This window comes from Pithys albifrons, chromosome 6, assembly GCF_047495875.1.
Source record: "Pithys albifrons albifrons isolate INPA30051 chromosome 6, PitAlb_v1, whole genome shotgun sequence".
NCBI classification, from domain to species: domain Eukaryota; kingdom Metazoa; phylum Chordata; class Aves; order Passeriformes; family Thamnophilidae; genus Pithys; species Pithys albifrons.
The window spans coordinates 37,100,685-37,114,956 of NC_092463.1; the positions used below are offsets into that span (position 1 = coordinate 37,100,685).

Sequence of the window (14,272 nt, forward strand, 5' to 3'; positions counted from 1 at the left end):
AGTGTTCTGAGACAGAACTATGACCTAAGTGGATGTTCTTATAAGAACCAGAACATTAAAGAAAAGTGCTAAACTGTAGAGATAAATAACAGCCAGAAACAAAAGTACACAATACTATGGTATTTGACATCCACTCCACTCACACATGTGTAATGCTGGAAGATGGGAACAACTCTGGAACAAAGGAGGTGCAGGCAGAAAGCCAGGGCTCCCTTAAGTTACACTAGTGATCAAGACATTTTTTGCAAAGTAATACAATTTCATGCTTAAAATTTTGTTATGGCTCATCTATTTGACCAAGGGAAAGTAAAAGTGCATTCGTTATATGAGTGGTAGGTGAAAGGAGACAAAAGGTGTCTTCCTTGAGGAAGCTGGTTTGTGGTGGGGATCTCTTTACTCCATTAACAAGAGGTAGGACAAGAGAAAACAGCCTCAAGTTGCACCAGGAGGGGTTTAGGCTGGATATTTGGAAAAAATTCTTCATGAGAAGGGTTATCAAGCACTGGAACAGGCTGCTCAGAGAAGTGGTTGAGTCACGATTTCTGTAGGTATTTAAGCCCTGGCAGGCAGGAGAACCAACCTTGTCCTGAGTTGCATCGCCAGCCAGTCAAGGAGGGGATTGTCCCACTCTGCTCTGCACTGATGCAGCCTCGCCTTGAATACTGTGTGCAGTTTGGGGTACCACAACATAAGAAAGACATTAAGCTCTTAGAGAGCATCCAGAGAAGGGCAACAAAGATGGTAAAGGGCCTTGAGCAGAAGTCATAAGAGGAGCAGCTGAGGTCACTTGGTCTGTTCAGCCTGGAGAAGAGGAGACTGAGGAGAGACCTCATGGCAGCCTACAACTTTCTTGTGAGGGAATGAGGAGGGGGAAACACTCTACACTCTTTGTGACCAGTGACATAGCCCAAGGAAATAGTCTGAAATTGTGTCAGGGAAGGTTTAGTTTGGATATCAGAAAAAGGTTCTTCACCCCGTCAGGCAGAAGAGTAGGTTCCCCAGGGAAGTGGTCACAGCACCAAGCCTGACAGAGTCCAGGAAATATTTGTATGATAGTCTCAGGCACATGGTGTGACTCTTGGGGATGGTCTTGTGCAGGGTTTAAGGGTTGGACTTGATGATCCTTGTGGGTCCCTTCCAACTTGGCATATTCTGTAAAAAGATGTGTAGATGTCGAACTTAGGTGTTGGGTTAAAAGTTGGACTCTATCTTAATGGCTTTTTCCAACCTAAATGATTCTATGATTCTATGACAGTCAACATTATGTTCAAGAGGTAGTTTTTGACCTAAGAATATGTTAAAATAATAAAATGTCACATAACTGATTAGTAGCATTGAAAATACACAGAAACAAACTGAAGTCAATCTTCTTGTAAAATCAAGACTTTTTTTTTGCTTTAAGCACATTCTAGAGGATATCTTTCTTTGCCCTCTTTAATAGAGACAGATCTAAACAAAAATATTGCACATGTGAACTTTTAGTGGGGAAAACCAAGAGTAAGAAGAAAGATGCCTTCTTAGCAGAGCAACAAGGAAGCAAGAGAGTAGCAGGTAGGCCCCTGCTCCAGACCTCTGTGCAATAGTCCCCATTTGAAATAAAATTAACCACACTCTTCATGCCCCTCAACATCATCAATAAATTCTTCCTGCTGCCACTGTTGCTTGTTCTTCCCCTTCTGGAGGTCTGGAGACTAGACAGGGCCTAGGGGCATATACCATAAGGAAGCAAACAGTAGTAAATTCCACTGTTGCTTCAGACGGCATCCTGCTCTTTTTCTCCCAGATAGGCTGCTAGATCAATTGCTTTGTACCATCTCCCTGTCATGCAGGTGCAGGTGCTACCTGATATAACCTACTTAAGGGTAGAGTCTCGGTGAAAGACAACACTCTGCCACTTACATGGGGACTAATATACAACACTGGAGGCTGCTGAGCCCTGTGTTTCATCACTGAAGGCTGCAGGCCAGAATGTGCAGCACAAATCTACTATTACAAAGCTGCAGTCCCATTTTCTGAAGAAAGGTCTGCACCAGGCCAGAGAAACTTGAACACTTCCAGCCAAGTGCAAATGCTGCAAACTTTCTTGGTCAGCACAGGCACCTGGTTACAATCTACAAACACTGTCCATCTCTATAAACCTCCCTTCCTGAGGGCTTTACTGAATTAAACCCCACAGGAGCTTTTTGAGAGACTTATCTGCACTTCTGCTGATAGAGGAGCTAAAGGCACAGGGAGGACATGAACTGTCTCCAAGCATGAGACCTGCTACATTAGCTTCAACACTTGCACTATTTTAATCAACCACACATGCTTTATCTCCTTCCCTGCCTACTACACGGCCATTCTGTGACACAGTTCCACAATCACTTCAAGCCAGCAGTAGCTAGCACTGACCTTAAAATAAATGTCCTCTACCCTTCTCTTGCCACTGTTCCCACCACGTTACTGCTTTCCCCCTTGTGCCACCACAAGCTCTCATACAATCACTGAATGTAAAAGAATTATGTAAAAATAAATCAAAATGTTTTAAGTGTAATTGGTTCTCTGGCCTGAATCACTTCCCATGTGGTACAAGAAAAGGCATCATCAGTTTGGGACATATAGTCAGGAACCGCTAAAGGACAAGAATGCAACACTGGCTTAAACCAATTTTGAACCTACACCATCGGTCAGCAAGTCTTACACGTCCTGCACTGATCCAGTCTTTTTTATTTTTTCATATTTTGAAAGAGATGGATGCAAGGAGTTTTTAGGAGTTGTCTCTGTAGTTTCAGCATATCTGAAGGATTTTCACCCTCACCCTCAGAAGTCATTAACTTTGTTTATTCAGTCTCATTTTACTCTGTTAGCACCTTCAAAGTTTGTACCAACTATGCTGCAAAATAAGTGTGATCATACAGACAGTCAGAAGAGGACCAGAGAGTTTCCCCAGGAACAGACTATTCGATGTTAGCATGCCCACTACCTTAGGCTGTCTATGAGGCCACAAATTCAACTTTCCCTCCATTTTTTCTCACAGTGCTGTTACTCTACCCCTCTCTTCTCTCATCCTGCACTACCAACCACGTATACGTCCTTCTATCAGCTCTGTCCAGTTTCTCTACTTGGTATGCAAGCAAGTTATTAACATACTTTCAAGAGCAAATACAACAACAAACATGGCAGGATCTCTCATTTGGAGATTACCCTTAACACAAGTCCAAATGTTCCCTGTTCACCTAGATGATATTGTGAAGGAGCAACAATAAAAAAGCCTCCAAAGAAGAACGAGGAGTCATTTAGTGAGAGCAGCACCTGAAAGACAACATAAAAATTCTTTTCAAATGGATAGTCTGCATGCTACTATAAGCCATCCTGTCAACTGGAAGCACAATTACTCTTCTGCATTTGTCAACATACCAGCAAAAAAGCATCTCTCTTTCAAAAAGAAGCATCCATAAGAAATAGGCATAACACCGGTGATATTACTCACACTGGATGCACTGTAACATAATATGATGGAGCTTGACTCTGCACGTGCTTTTACTTTTTACCCCCTGTCCTTCTTCAGACACTACAGAAACCCATTATACTAAATCATAGTGGTGATTCAGAAAGAAAAATTTATGAACAGTGTATTCCATTTCAATTAATGTTGCTGCCAGTGGAGACTATGTAGGTAAAATGAGACTTATATAAAAAACAGTGAAGGAAAATGCCTTTCTCACATGTCCTAGAAGTGTCACCATGCTACATGGAAAGTCTGTCACTTCCAACTTCATCCCCAAGGCCTCTGACAGAAGTTACCACCCTTGTCACTAGCCAATGGCCTTGTGTAAGCATTCCCTAACCTTCATCAGCTCAGACAAACTCAAGTAAAGAGATCTACTGCTTAAATTATTTGCTTATGCTAACCTAAATTACTTTTTAAAGAGATATCTAAAAGGAGGAGCTTAGTGGCACACCAAGGGGACATTAACTTTCAGCAGAGAGGCAAAGATAAGCTGAAAGGACAACTGCTGCAGCTGCACAACTGCAGCTCAGATGACATGCATATATTGCCTTGGTCTACAGCCATCCAGAGTGATGCAGATAACTATGGAGTCACATGCTCAGTTCAAGTGTAATGAGTTCAGCTTTTCATCAAGCTATGATATGTAAACAGTGTGCCTATAAATAAATAAATATGCCTCTCCAATGCTCTCGGTAGCCTCAACAATCTTCTGTCATATGTTAAAACAAACAAACAGAGAGAAATTTGCTCCTTCTGGACCAGTTCACACTGCATTCAATACAACCACCAAGTACTCAGTGATGTCTCAAGTACGATACCAGTAGGAGGGTCTCAGAACAACCCCTAACTACCAAAGTCCCACTGACTCAAGAAATAAATCAGAATCTCCTGGGATGCTCTGCAATTTATGGAAAATCCCAGGCAGTACGGAGTGCAGAGCTGGTACTTCATGAAGCAATGCTCTGCCCTCAGTGAGCCATTGTTGAATCAAAGCCCAAACTTGATGTTAACGGAACACTGAGTGGATACCCAAATAGGCTCTAAGGTCCTGACAGACCATGATTGCTTGAGATCCTATAGAAATTAGCATATGAGTAAAATGCTCACCAGGGGCAGACCATACTCCCCTAAAACTCAGCAATCAATCTGACATCATGAAAACAAAAGGCAAACTTATTCCTATAGGGAGAAGGAAGAGTAGCTGTGTGATGATTTTGCAATACTCATGCTAGGCTCTCCTGGGAAAAGCACTTGTCTTCTGTTCCATCCACAAGAAAAACCTCTCTACAGTGGGGTGGGAAGGCTGGAAGTCTCTTGTAACAAAGCTTCCAGTAAAAAGAACACAACCAAATTCAAAGTTCACATTCCTATCAAAAGGTTTTTCACCTCCTACTAACATAAGTCATACTGAAGGTCACTGCACAGAAGACACTAGGAAAAGAAAAGCTAGTGCTCCGCTGTTTGCCTACACTGCAGTTTTGACAACTCTTTGCTTATGTTTGGATATTGCCATTTTTCACACCTTTCATACAGAACAAATGAGGAAAAAGCATATGAAAAATAGGAAAAAAAAACAATTAAAAAGCAAGTATAATACAAACCTAATGCCTGAGTTTTCTGACTTTGAATTTCATGCTAGTAGTCCTTTTAATGTCTCCAATTCAGAGTACTTTTCCATCTTCATCCTTCAAAACTTGTACAGCCAGAAAAAGACAACATATTTCCATGTTGTAAGCATCCTTATAAATATTTCATAACGTACATAAACTCATACTTGAATAAACCTTATATAGGAAATCCACAACTAAATTTTTAGCCTATAGATATCTGTGAACTAAAATAAACAGCCTCCTCTCAAACACCTGCAATTTGTGGCAGGCACACAAAGCTGGCTAATTGTTTCAGGACTAATTCACTGCTTTGGGAATTTTTATTACAGCACTCTAGCCAGCCACCTTGGAATCTCACTAGCAACTCTTTTCAGTTGTGATTTGGACACAGACTGCCTCATCTGGCACAATTGAACTAAGATTCCACTTGAGCACAGCCCTGTTTTGGGAGAGCTGAAACGTCTGCCTTCCCAGCAGGCTTGCTATCCTGCAAGAGCAATTTCACTCTGTTTTGGCTATTCTACTCCTTTTTATGAGCTGGAATGTGCAAGACATAGAGGAAACTTTTACTTTTCAGAAATTTTTCATCCAAGATGGTTCAATTCTAGTAAAAACTCAAGATGCTTCTTATTAAATCTGAACTTAATTCACTATTCTTACTAAAGATTCTTGCACCAGGTTCACCTGATGTATAGTACAAAAATGAGAATTTTTATAACTGCCTCTGAATGTAACTTTTGTTCTTACTGTTATACTGTTTGTACTGGTGGGACAAGTGATGAACAGGGTGAACACAGAGTTGTACTTTATCTCTTAGATGCTGAAGTACCATCAACTGATGCAGATCAAAATACACCTTGACTATCATATTTTTCTCTACCTGGTTCATAGATAACTATGAAGATCCATTAAGAAAAAAGTTACTGGCAAGTTATACCATCCTTCTGAAGTATGAAAAGTCACAGTTCTGAGACATTTAGATCTGTAGTGAAGACTAACAAAATTAAAGTTTTTCAACCATATTTTGAAATGAAGGGGAGGGGGGAAACCCAGAATAAATACTTTGAGAGAACTTAATAAAACTTACATCCTTACATAGTGTCTTGGGAGTAATCCAGTCAACAGTGGTCAGAATGATACCATGAGCACCTGTACTACAAAAAGGCTATTTCTTGAGGGCCACATGTGCCAAAAACATTTCTGAAGAGCAAGTTCCCTAAGGAGATTGTACCAATTTCTGCTGTGCATGGAAGTCCTCATCTAGCATGAACTGCAATGGTGATGGTACCACCACAACAGAGGTTATTGACACAGTTTTGTTGAAGGTTTCCAATTTGCATCAAGCAAAAGAAACTGGGTTAGCTTAAAAAGTTCAAATTGGTGGACAGAATAAACCAACTGATGACACATAAAATGAAAGCACACAAACTGCTCTGCAAGGAGGCTGTGGCAGCAGTAATTTCTGGAAGCAAGGAAATCACAAATAGCTTAGAATTGCAACATCACTCATCAAAAGGTGTCTATTTCTGGGCTAACTACATTGGTTAAAACACATACATGCTCACCACTATGTCTTTCTATATGGCTTTACTTTGCTTTACATAAGTAATATATTGATTTACCTTAAATCAACTGCTTACCGATTTACTTTCTAGCCAAAAGAATAAGAAGAATCCAGTTATCTCACATATTCAAGGCCTAGTAATTCAGGACAGCCTGTGGGAAAGTTTCCCTTTCTGATGACAATATTGGATGGGCTCATCAGGAAGGAGATTTAAATCAACAGATCTGTAAATCCAGCAACAAGAACCAACTTGAGTTAAATCTATTTAAATGGCGAGAGAAAAAAGCCTACATGGCTACTACAGGCCTGTAATAAAGTGTGTTATGTCATTTGTCCTAATGAAGACTGCTCTGATGTGGAAAGTACTTACAGGGCCACAGGATACAAGATATTCTAATGATAAATCTAATGGTAAATCTTCAAGCCATTACTTTCCAATTTGTTTCTGATGTAATTCCAGTGAAGTAAGAGTTATGCCAAAGATGAACTCTCTAGGTAAATATTGTTTGCAGAAAATACTATATTACAGGAACAAAACAAAAACAGATTTCACACAGTGTAACTGTTGGGTATCTTTTCTAGCAGGAAATACAGGGTTGTAGTGAAATTAAAGTGGTAGCTGATCCCAGGAAGAAAATCAAGGTACATGTTAAGACTTTAGCACTTTCTTTGCAGACTATCAGAGTTGTACTTGTTGTATTAGCTAAAAATACTAGGTGGGAGCACTCTAACTGAGCTACATACTTGAGAACATGAATTTTTGCTTCTTACAAAAAAAGCAACACCTGTTCATAAAACTGACATGAATGGATCAATGACTGTTCAGAAGTGACTAAAACAATAATCAGGCCTGTGTTTTGCATTTGCTTTAATTCCCACAATGGCCATTCTTATCCTTGGCTCAAACATGCTCTGGAGCTGCCTCTTGCTGCAACTCTGGTCTCCCACACATAGGACATCCCAGCCTGGCTTAAAATTTTTACTTACCCTCTGTGATACCTTTTGTTTCAGTGCAGATCCTAAGGATAGTGAGTGAAGCTGTTTCTCACGTACATGAGCTCATCATGTGGAGACACAAATTCCCAATCAGTCATCCAGTGCTTTCACCATTATTCTTACAGCACAGTGAATGGCATGGGGTCTTCCAGCTGTAGATCCCCAACTTCCCTTCCCTACCATTCTCATGAGTATCTTTATGCTTACAAGAGATGTTCTGAGATTCCTGCCTGAAGCTTTTTCTCACCATTACTTCTTAGATTTCACAAGATACTCACTCAAGGGTTAACGTGTAAATGTGAAGTAATTTGTTTAAATACGTATTTCTTTGGCCAGCCTTGTGCTGTGCCCTGTCATCCAGAAAAGTCACATTAGATTCCCATCCCAGGCTTTTTTGTTGAGTTTTTCTTTCCTCCCTGGAATGACGGCTAATTAAGGAGTGACAGAGACTGTCTCAAAAGAGTCCTGTTCAAATATCAAAGCAACAGATGCAGCAAGACAGACAGACCTTCTTTGCTAGCTGATGTAGCTCTCTCCCAGTGCACCATGCCACCACTGGCTTGTCACATGACATGAAAGAGGCTCTGGTTTTCTTTTATTACCTCTCTAAACCAAGACAACTGTGCAAGTTGTAGGAATTAAACCAGTGAAATTCAGGAACAAGAGAAGAATCAGGCCTTTGGTGTTTTAAAGTGAACCTTAAGCAGAGAAAGAAAAAGGAGGGTGAAAAAGTAATCTTACATGTATCAGAGAGGAATGTTGGCTTTGTTTAGCCAGTGACTTCAGCGAGAATGAAATTAACTTGTGATAGCTGCAAAATAAATTCTAATGCATTGTGCCATTTCTATTGGGCAGTATCAGAGTTTGATGTAACTGGAATACATCACTCTGTACCTCAGGAAGGGCACAGGCCACTTACTAATGAACAAGGGGGTGAGCAGCAGAGTCATGCAGCTCCTTAGAAACAGCCTGCTTTGCTGCCCACCTCCAGTCTGAGCTCCAGCTGTACAGAGCGCTTCTTGCCTCTTTCATTTCAGCCATAACCACCACTCAGTACATCATTAGATCTGCCTCAACCAAACCCAATGCTCTCTACAAAGCCACAGCTACTCTAAACATTAAAACACTATACTACTGGGATGGCTCATGCCTTTAAGAATTCACCTGAGATGAAATACGGGAGACTGCATAGTACCGTCAGAAAAAACACAGGATCACTGTTTGTCCTCTCTTGTAACACAGAACAAGGGTGAATATTTGCTGAAGGCCAAACTGAGGTTAGTCTGTGTGCACAGTTTCCAAACAAAACTACACCTGCCCATACGAAGAATTTTAAGGATTTTTACCGCTCAGCCTGGCATGGATACAAAGGTGGTGAACAAAATGTTGCTCCACAGGCCTCTGTTCCATACCTTACTGTGGTCATTGCACACTGCATCATCACACAGAGAAGCCAGACTTTCCACTGAGACCCTGCCACTGCCCAGAGGTTTCCTGTTTGGTACTATGAGAAGGTGATTTATTTATTGTTTGGGTTTTATTTAATTGCTTGAACTGGGTAACATTTTCAGAAGACTACATCTTCTCCTTGAGTTACTACACTTGCAAAATGCCACAAGTGGGCATGTCACATTAAGGAGAAATGAAACAGCAAGAGTCTGATGTGAGGAATTTACAATCTAAATTTAACATAGCATAGCAAGGGTGACAAAAAACAGAAACACAGGAGGACACATGCCACAACAACGAGAGCCCACAGGATCTGTTGAGCAGGCATAATGAACTTAATGATTCTTTTTCTTGTGTCACTTCATTCCCCACTTCCTCCCCCTTCATAATATTTAAATCTGTAGACAGTGAACTCAGTCTTCCTCTCAGCAAAGCAAATGGCAACATTTCAAATTACTTCAGTAGCATCAAGATTTGGCTTCATATCTGGCATAAAAGACCAGGGTGGAGAACAGCAAAGGAAGGCTAGCCTAAAAGGAGTGGATTTTATGAGTGGTTTGGAGGGAGCGGTAGAGAGGCTTTGCTATATGATATGCAAAAATGTGTGGACACATTTATGGCAGGAGAGTGCTGGAGCTGAATTAGGAGAAAAGCTGGCACAAGAAATAAAGCCTTCAGATAAGGAGGTGAAATTCCATTCCTGCTTTCACCTGTATAAAACTGCTGACTTAATTGCAAAGAGGAAAGAATATGGTTGAAAAAAATCAGGAAGGTTGGGAGAAAGCAATGCAGTACACTGAAGAAAGGGATGTGTTGCTAAGAGTCAGAGAACAAGTCTAAAAAACATCACAGGGAGTCTGTGCAGTGTGGGCATGAGACATTGGCAGCCCAGGGAGAGGAAGAGGTGTTTAAGCAATCATCCTCTTGCACTTGTATTATACAAGACAGGGGACTGTCCAAAGGATGAGAAAAGGGGCACTAAAGAATGGGCTAACTAAAAATGGCAATTAGTGGTGCTTCACCATCTGAATTCAAACAGAAAGCAATAGAATGACCTATGTTATATGCAAATAGTCAGCATATTTGCTTGAAAAAAATGTAAGTACAATCAAAATGGAAGGATGTTTACAAAGATAAACATGTGGGGGGTGGATGTCTGTAGGAATGCAAAATAATATAACTTACAACAGTAATGAAAGGCAATATTCCCCAAGCTGCAGGAAGTTTCAAACCAAAGATCTTTGGGGCAGGTTTGAAGGGGAGGTGGAAGAGCACAGCAAAAAGAAACATAATCCTAATAGGATCTTAAAAGTCATAAACAAAAGACAATAATCAGTTGTATGTTCTTTTCTCCAAAAATACCACAGGGAGTTTCTGTGATACAGTAGAGGCATCAGGGAAGAGACCTCAGCTGTAGCACCATCTGCTCCCAAAAGCAGAGAAGGAGGGGAAAAGGGGAAGGGATGGGCAACGCACGCAGAAACTTGGTAACAAAACACATCTATCTCTACCCTGCAGAACTGCTCGCAGAATGTCAGCAGCACCACTGAGGGACAAAGTAGGCAAGCAAATATTTTGTAGAATCACAGAATGGTTTGAGTTGGAAGGGACCTTAAAGACCATCTAGTTCCAACTGTCCTGCCATGGGCAGGGAGCATCAGTCACATATAGATACTAAAAGGAAAATAAAATATATATGGTGGTAGTACAGAATAAAGGAGAATGATCCCATTTCTTTCCTTGTACACTCTGGCACACATCCAGCAAAGTCCATAAGGTGACCAAGATTTACAACCGTTGTGAGTATCTGGTCCAATCTGTTAATTTTTTTGCATTGCTGCATTATGAATTTGGCAGAGTAAGTTCCAGGGAAGGGTCCTGTCACCATTACTTTATTTGGAATCAGCAGTACAGAGGTTCCCCAATTGGTGTAGACATGGTGTTTACACCAGAAAAGGAGAACCTGTAGAGGTCAAGATTTGTTTAATGGAAAGAACACAACTCTCCGCACACACAGCCAAATGTTATTAGTCTCATTTAGCTGAGGAGTTCCAGAATTGCTGATGAGAGCAAGATGCCCCAAAATACTAGTCTTGCTTACCTGAGCAGCCTCACTGACTTCATCCTTACTCCAAATGCTATCTACAGATAGCAAATAACTCCTGGTAATGGTTGATGTGCCCAGTGCTGGGCTCCCAACTTCCACATGGGAGCTGTGGTATTCTGTGTTATTGAGCAGTGGACAGCCAAGTATTTTTGTATGCAATTTAAATGGCTGTATCGTTTTAGGATGGTTAGCAACTCCTGATAGACCAAGGAAAATAAACATGAAGAAGTTATAAGCCTGTAGAAGGAGCTGTTTATTTATGAAAATCTTCTGTAAATATCTAATTAAAATATATATCCTTTCCATATGTCCTGGGAGGCACAAAAGCCTGCATAGATCAAAGTCTGATTCAGTATAACACAGATTATGTGAAAGGCCCAGAAGGCATCAAATGTCAGAAAGAACTTTGTTTTCAAAAAGCATGGTGGACCTGCACAAAATCTCAGCTTGGTCATTCTTCCAATTTGAGAGTAACAAAGTAATAATTTTAACTAGATCTCAGCTTCAAGAGAAGGCCTTTATCTACTAAGGCTGGATCCAACAGCACATGTAAGCATCTGAGCATGCACACCAACTGAACAGTGCGCGGAGCCCAGACTGGGATTTCCCAGCAGGGGAACACTGTTAAACTACCAATTCCCCACTTTAATCCCAGCCAGTTATTCAACTGGATTTGTAGTCTTCTTCTTCTTTTCGTAGAATTATAGAATTGTTTGGGTCGGAAGGGACCTTAAAAATCATCATATTCCAAAGCCTTTGTCATGTGCAGGGACACCTTCCACTAGACCAGGTTGCTCCAAGCCCCATCCATCCTGGCCTTGAACACTTTCAGGGATGGGGCATCTATAACTTCCCTGGGCAACCTGTTCCAGTGCCTCACCACCCTCACAGTGATGAATTTTTCCCAGCATCTAATCTAAACCTGTCAGTTTAAAGCCGTTTTCCCTTGTCCTATCACTACATGCCCTTGTAAAAAGTCCCTCTTCAGCCTTCCTGTAAGTCCCCTTTAGGACTGGAAGGTGCTATAAGGTCTCCCTGGTGTTTTCCCTTCTTTAGAGTGAATAAGTCCCACTCTCTCCATCTTCATAGGAGAAATGCTATGTTTTCTTCATTGAGAAAACACTACTCCAAGTCAAAGCTCTATACAAGGCATTTACACTATTAACACATGTTATCAGATCAAAGTAAACTCTAACTTTCAACCAAGGAATCTACATAATGGTTCACGTGCCAAAAAACCTTAATCCTACAAACAGAGTTAACAAGGGAAGGTCCTCGGGCAGTCAGGAAATTGAAGCATACCAACTGCTTTTCTCTGTCTACTTCATATCTCACACAAAACAAAGGATCACAAGTTAAGAAACAAAGAGATAGATGACACTGGTCATTTGAGTAACTAGCGAATGAAACTCTGCAGGTCCTCATGTTTGGGGTTACTCTGAAACACTTCAAAAGCAGTTATGAAATCGTGCTAAATGTAAAGAAATGCCAGAAAGGAAACTTAAGGCTTGCCCCAGTTTTCGAGGCTGGCCCCAAGGGGAGAGAGCCCAGGCACTTCTAACAGAGTAGGGTACTAGTGCCACAATTCAAGGCTATCTTTAGCTCCAGCAAACTGAGAACCATTTGCTAGTTATCAAAAGAGTATATGCATAAATGAGAGAAACAGGATGTGGCAAAACGACCAGAACCATTTAAATTTTATTCTGAATCAAGACTCTGCCAACCTACATGCCATATATGGAACATTTCCCCTGCAGGTGCAAGAGGTTTCTGTAGCATTTGCTCTTGCATGTAGTATCCCACAGACTAATATTTTAATAGATACAACTGTTGATTAGATGTATTTTTTTTTCTGGTGGCGGGCAGGGAGGAGAAAAGGAAGAGGAGGTGGAGAAAGAGATATGCTGCAGGTTTGGGAGGGTTCTTTCCCTTTCAGAGGCCCAGCTGTATAAACCCCATGTAGCAATACAACACACTACCTGGTCAAACCATAAACAAGTTAAAGAAAGAGTGTGAGGTAGAAAGACATGAGGCATTTCACAAGGGAATAGTCTATTCTCAAACAGCAGTGGGAGAATTGATTTTCATGACAGCAGATAAAGCTCAGCAGATAAAATAGGATACTGTTTGATTTGCCCAACAGAAAACACCAGCTGTAATGGTGACCTACCTGAAGGAGCAGGGATCAGGCTGGGAGAGCAGAAGCCAAACAAGTGCCATTCCAAGAGCATGCTGCAAAAGCACCACGGGAGGAGATCCAAACTGCCCCTCCAGAGGGCACAGGGGCATTATTCAGTCTACATCAACAGCAGTTCCCAATTTCAGCCTCCGCAGTGAGTCTAACAGCCACTCTGGAAACTAAGTTGCACACAAGGAAGTATATACATTTTTAAGAGAACCTCGTCAGCAGGAAAAGTACATTAATCATTTGTTTAGATACAACTGTAAAAAAGGGAAAAGGCTGTCTTCTGAGTGGTTGCCCTCTGCCCTGCCAAGCCCATCTAAAGGCTCTATTCCCCAGACTACCAAGAAGCTTCAACGAGCCCAGACCCTGTGATAAAGATGTAGCTGGTTTGTTGATTCATGAAAGATTTATCAGAAAACAGTTGTTCTCTGACCCGTCATGGTCTTCCTATGACCAACTCTGCGGTCTAGTTTTTCCTTCATTCACTCATTTGGGTTTGGAAATCAGCCTGCCACAAGGTCAGGAAATGCCCCATTAATTGATGTCCCATTTTGGTGCCTCATGTACAAAATATTGAATCCAGGCAAGAAATCCTTGACTAAGGAGGAGACCGATTTATGTGCAAGGACTGAGGAAAGAGAAGAAGAGGATAAATACTGCTGGTCCTCATTTGCCTGACCTTGAGCCAGACTGGTCTACAGTGCAAAACTCACCCAAGCAGATAGCTCAATGTGTGTGACCTTGTATTAGCCATTCAACTTCCTTGTATTTTTGTTTACCAGGCATAAAACGGGGCAAAACCAGGCACTTTTCCTGAAAAAAAACAAACAAGCTTGCTTCCAAACCAGGTGAATAAGTCATGGAAAGT

The 14,272-nt window shown here is 41.2% G+C and overlaps 1 protein-coding gene across 5 annotated transcripts in view; it reads right to left on the minus strand.

Annotated features, from left to right (window-relative positions):
- The window catches only part of DPF3 (double PHD fingers 3), a 141,865-nt gene extending 128,418 nt beyond the window's left edge, over nucleotides 1-13,447 (minus strand). For all 5 annotated transcript variants that reach the window (XM_071558240.1, XM_071558245.1, XM_071558239.1 and 2 more), the window contains exon 1: nucleotides 13,390-13,447. In XM_071558240.1, coding sequence (XP_071414341.1) covers nucleotides 13,390-13,439 — 50 coding nt within the window. In that variant the 5' untranslated portion in view covers nucleotides 13,440-13,447. The remainder of the gene's footprint in view (nucleotides 1-13,389) is intronic.
- Nucleotides 13,448-14,272: the final 825 nt, after the last annotated feature.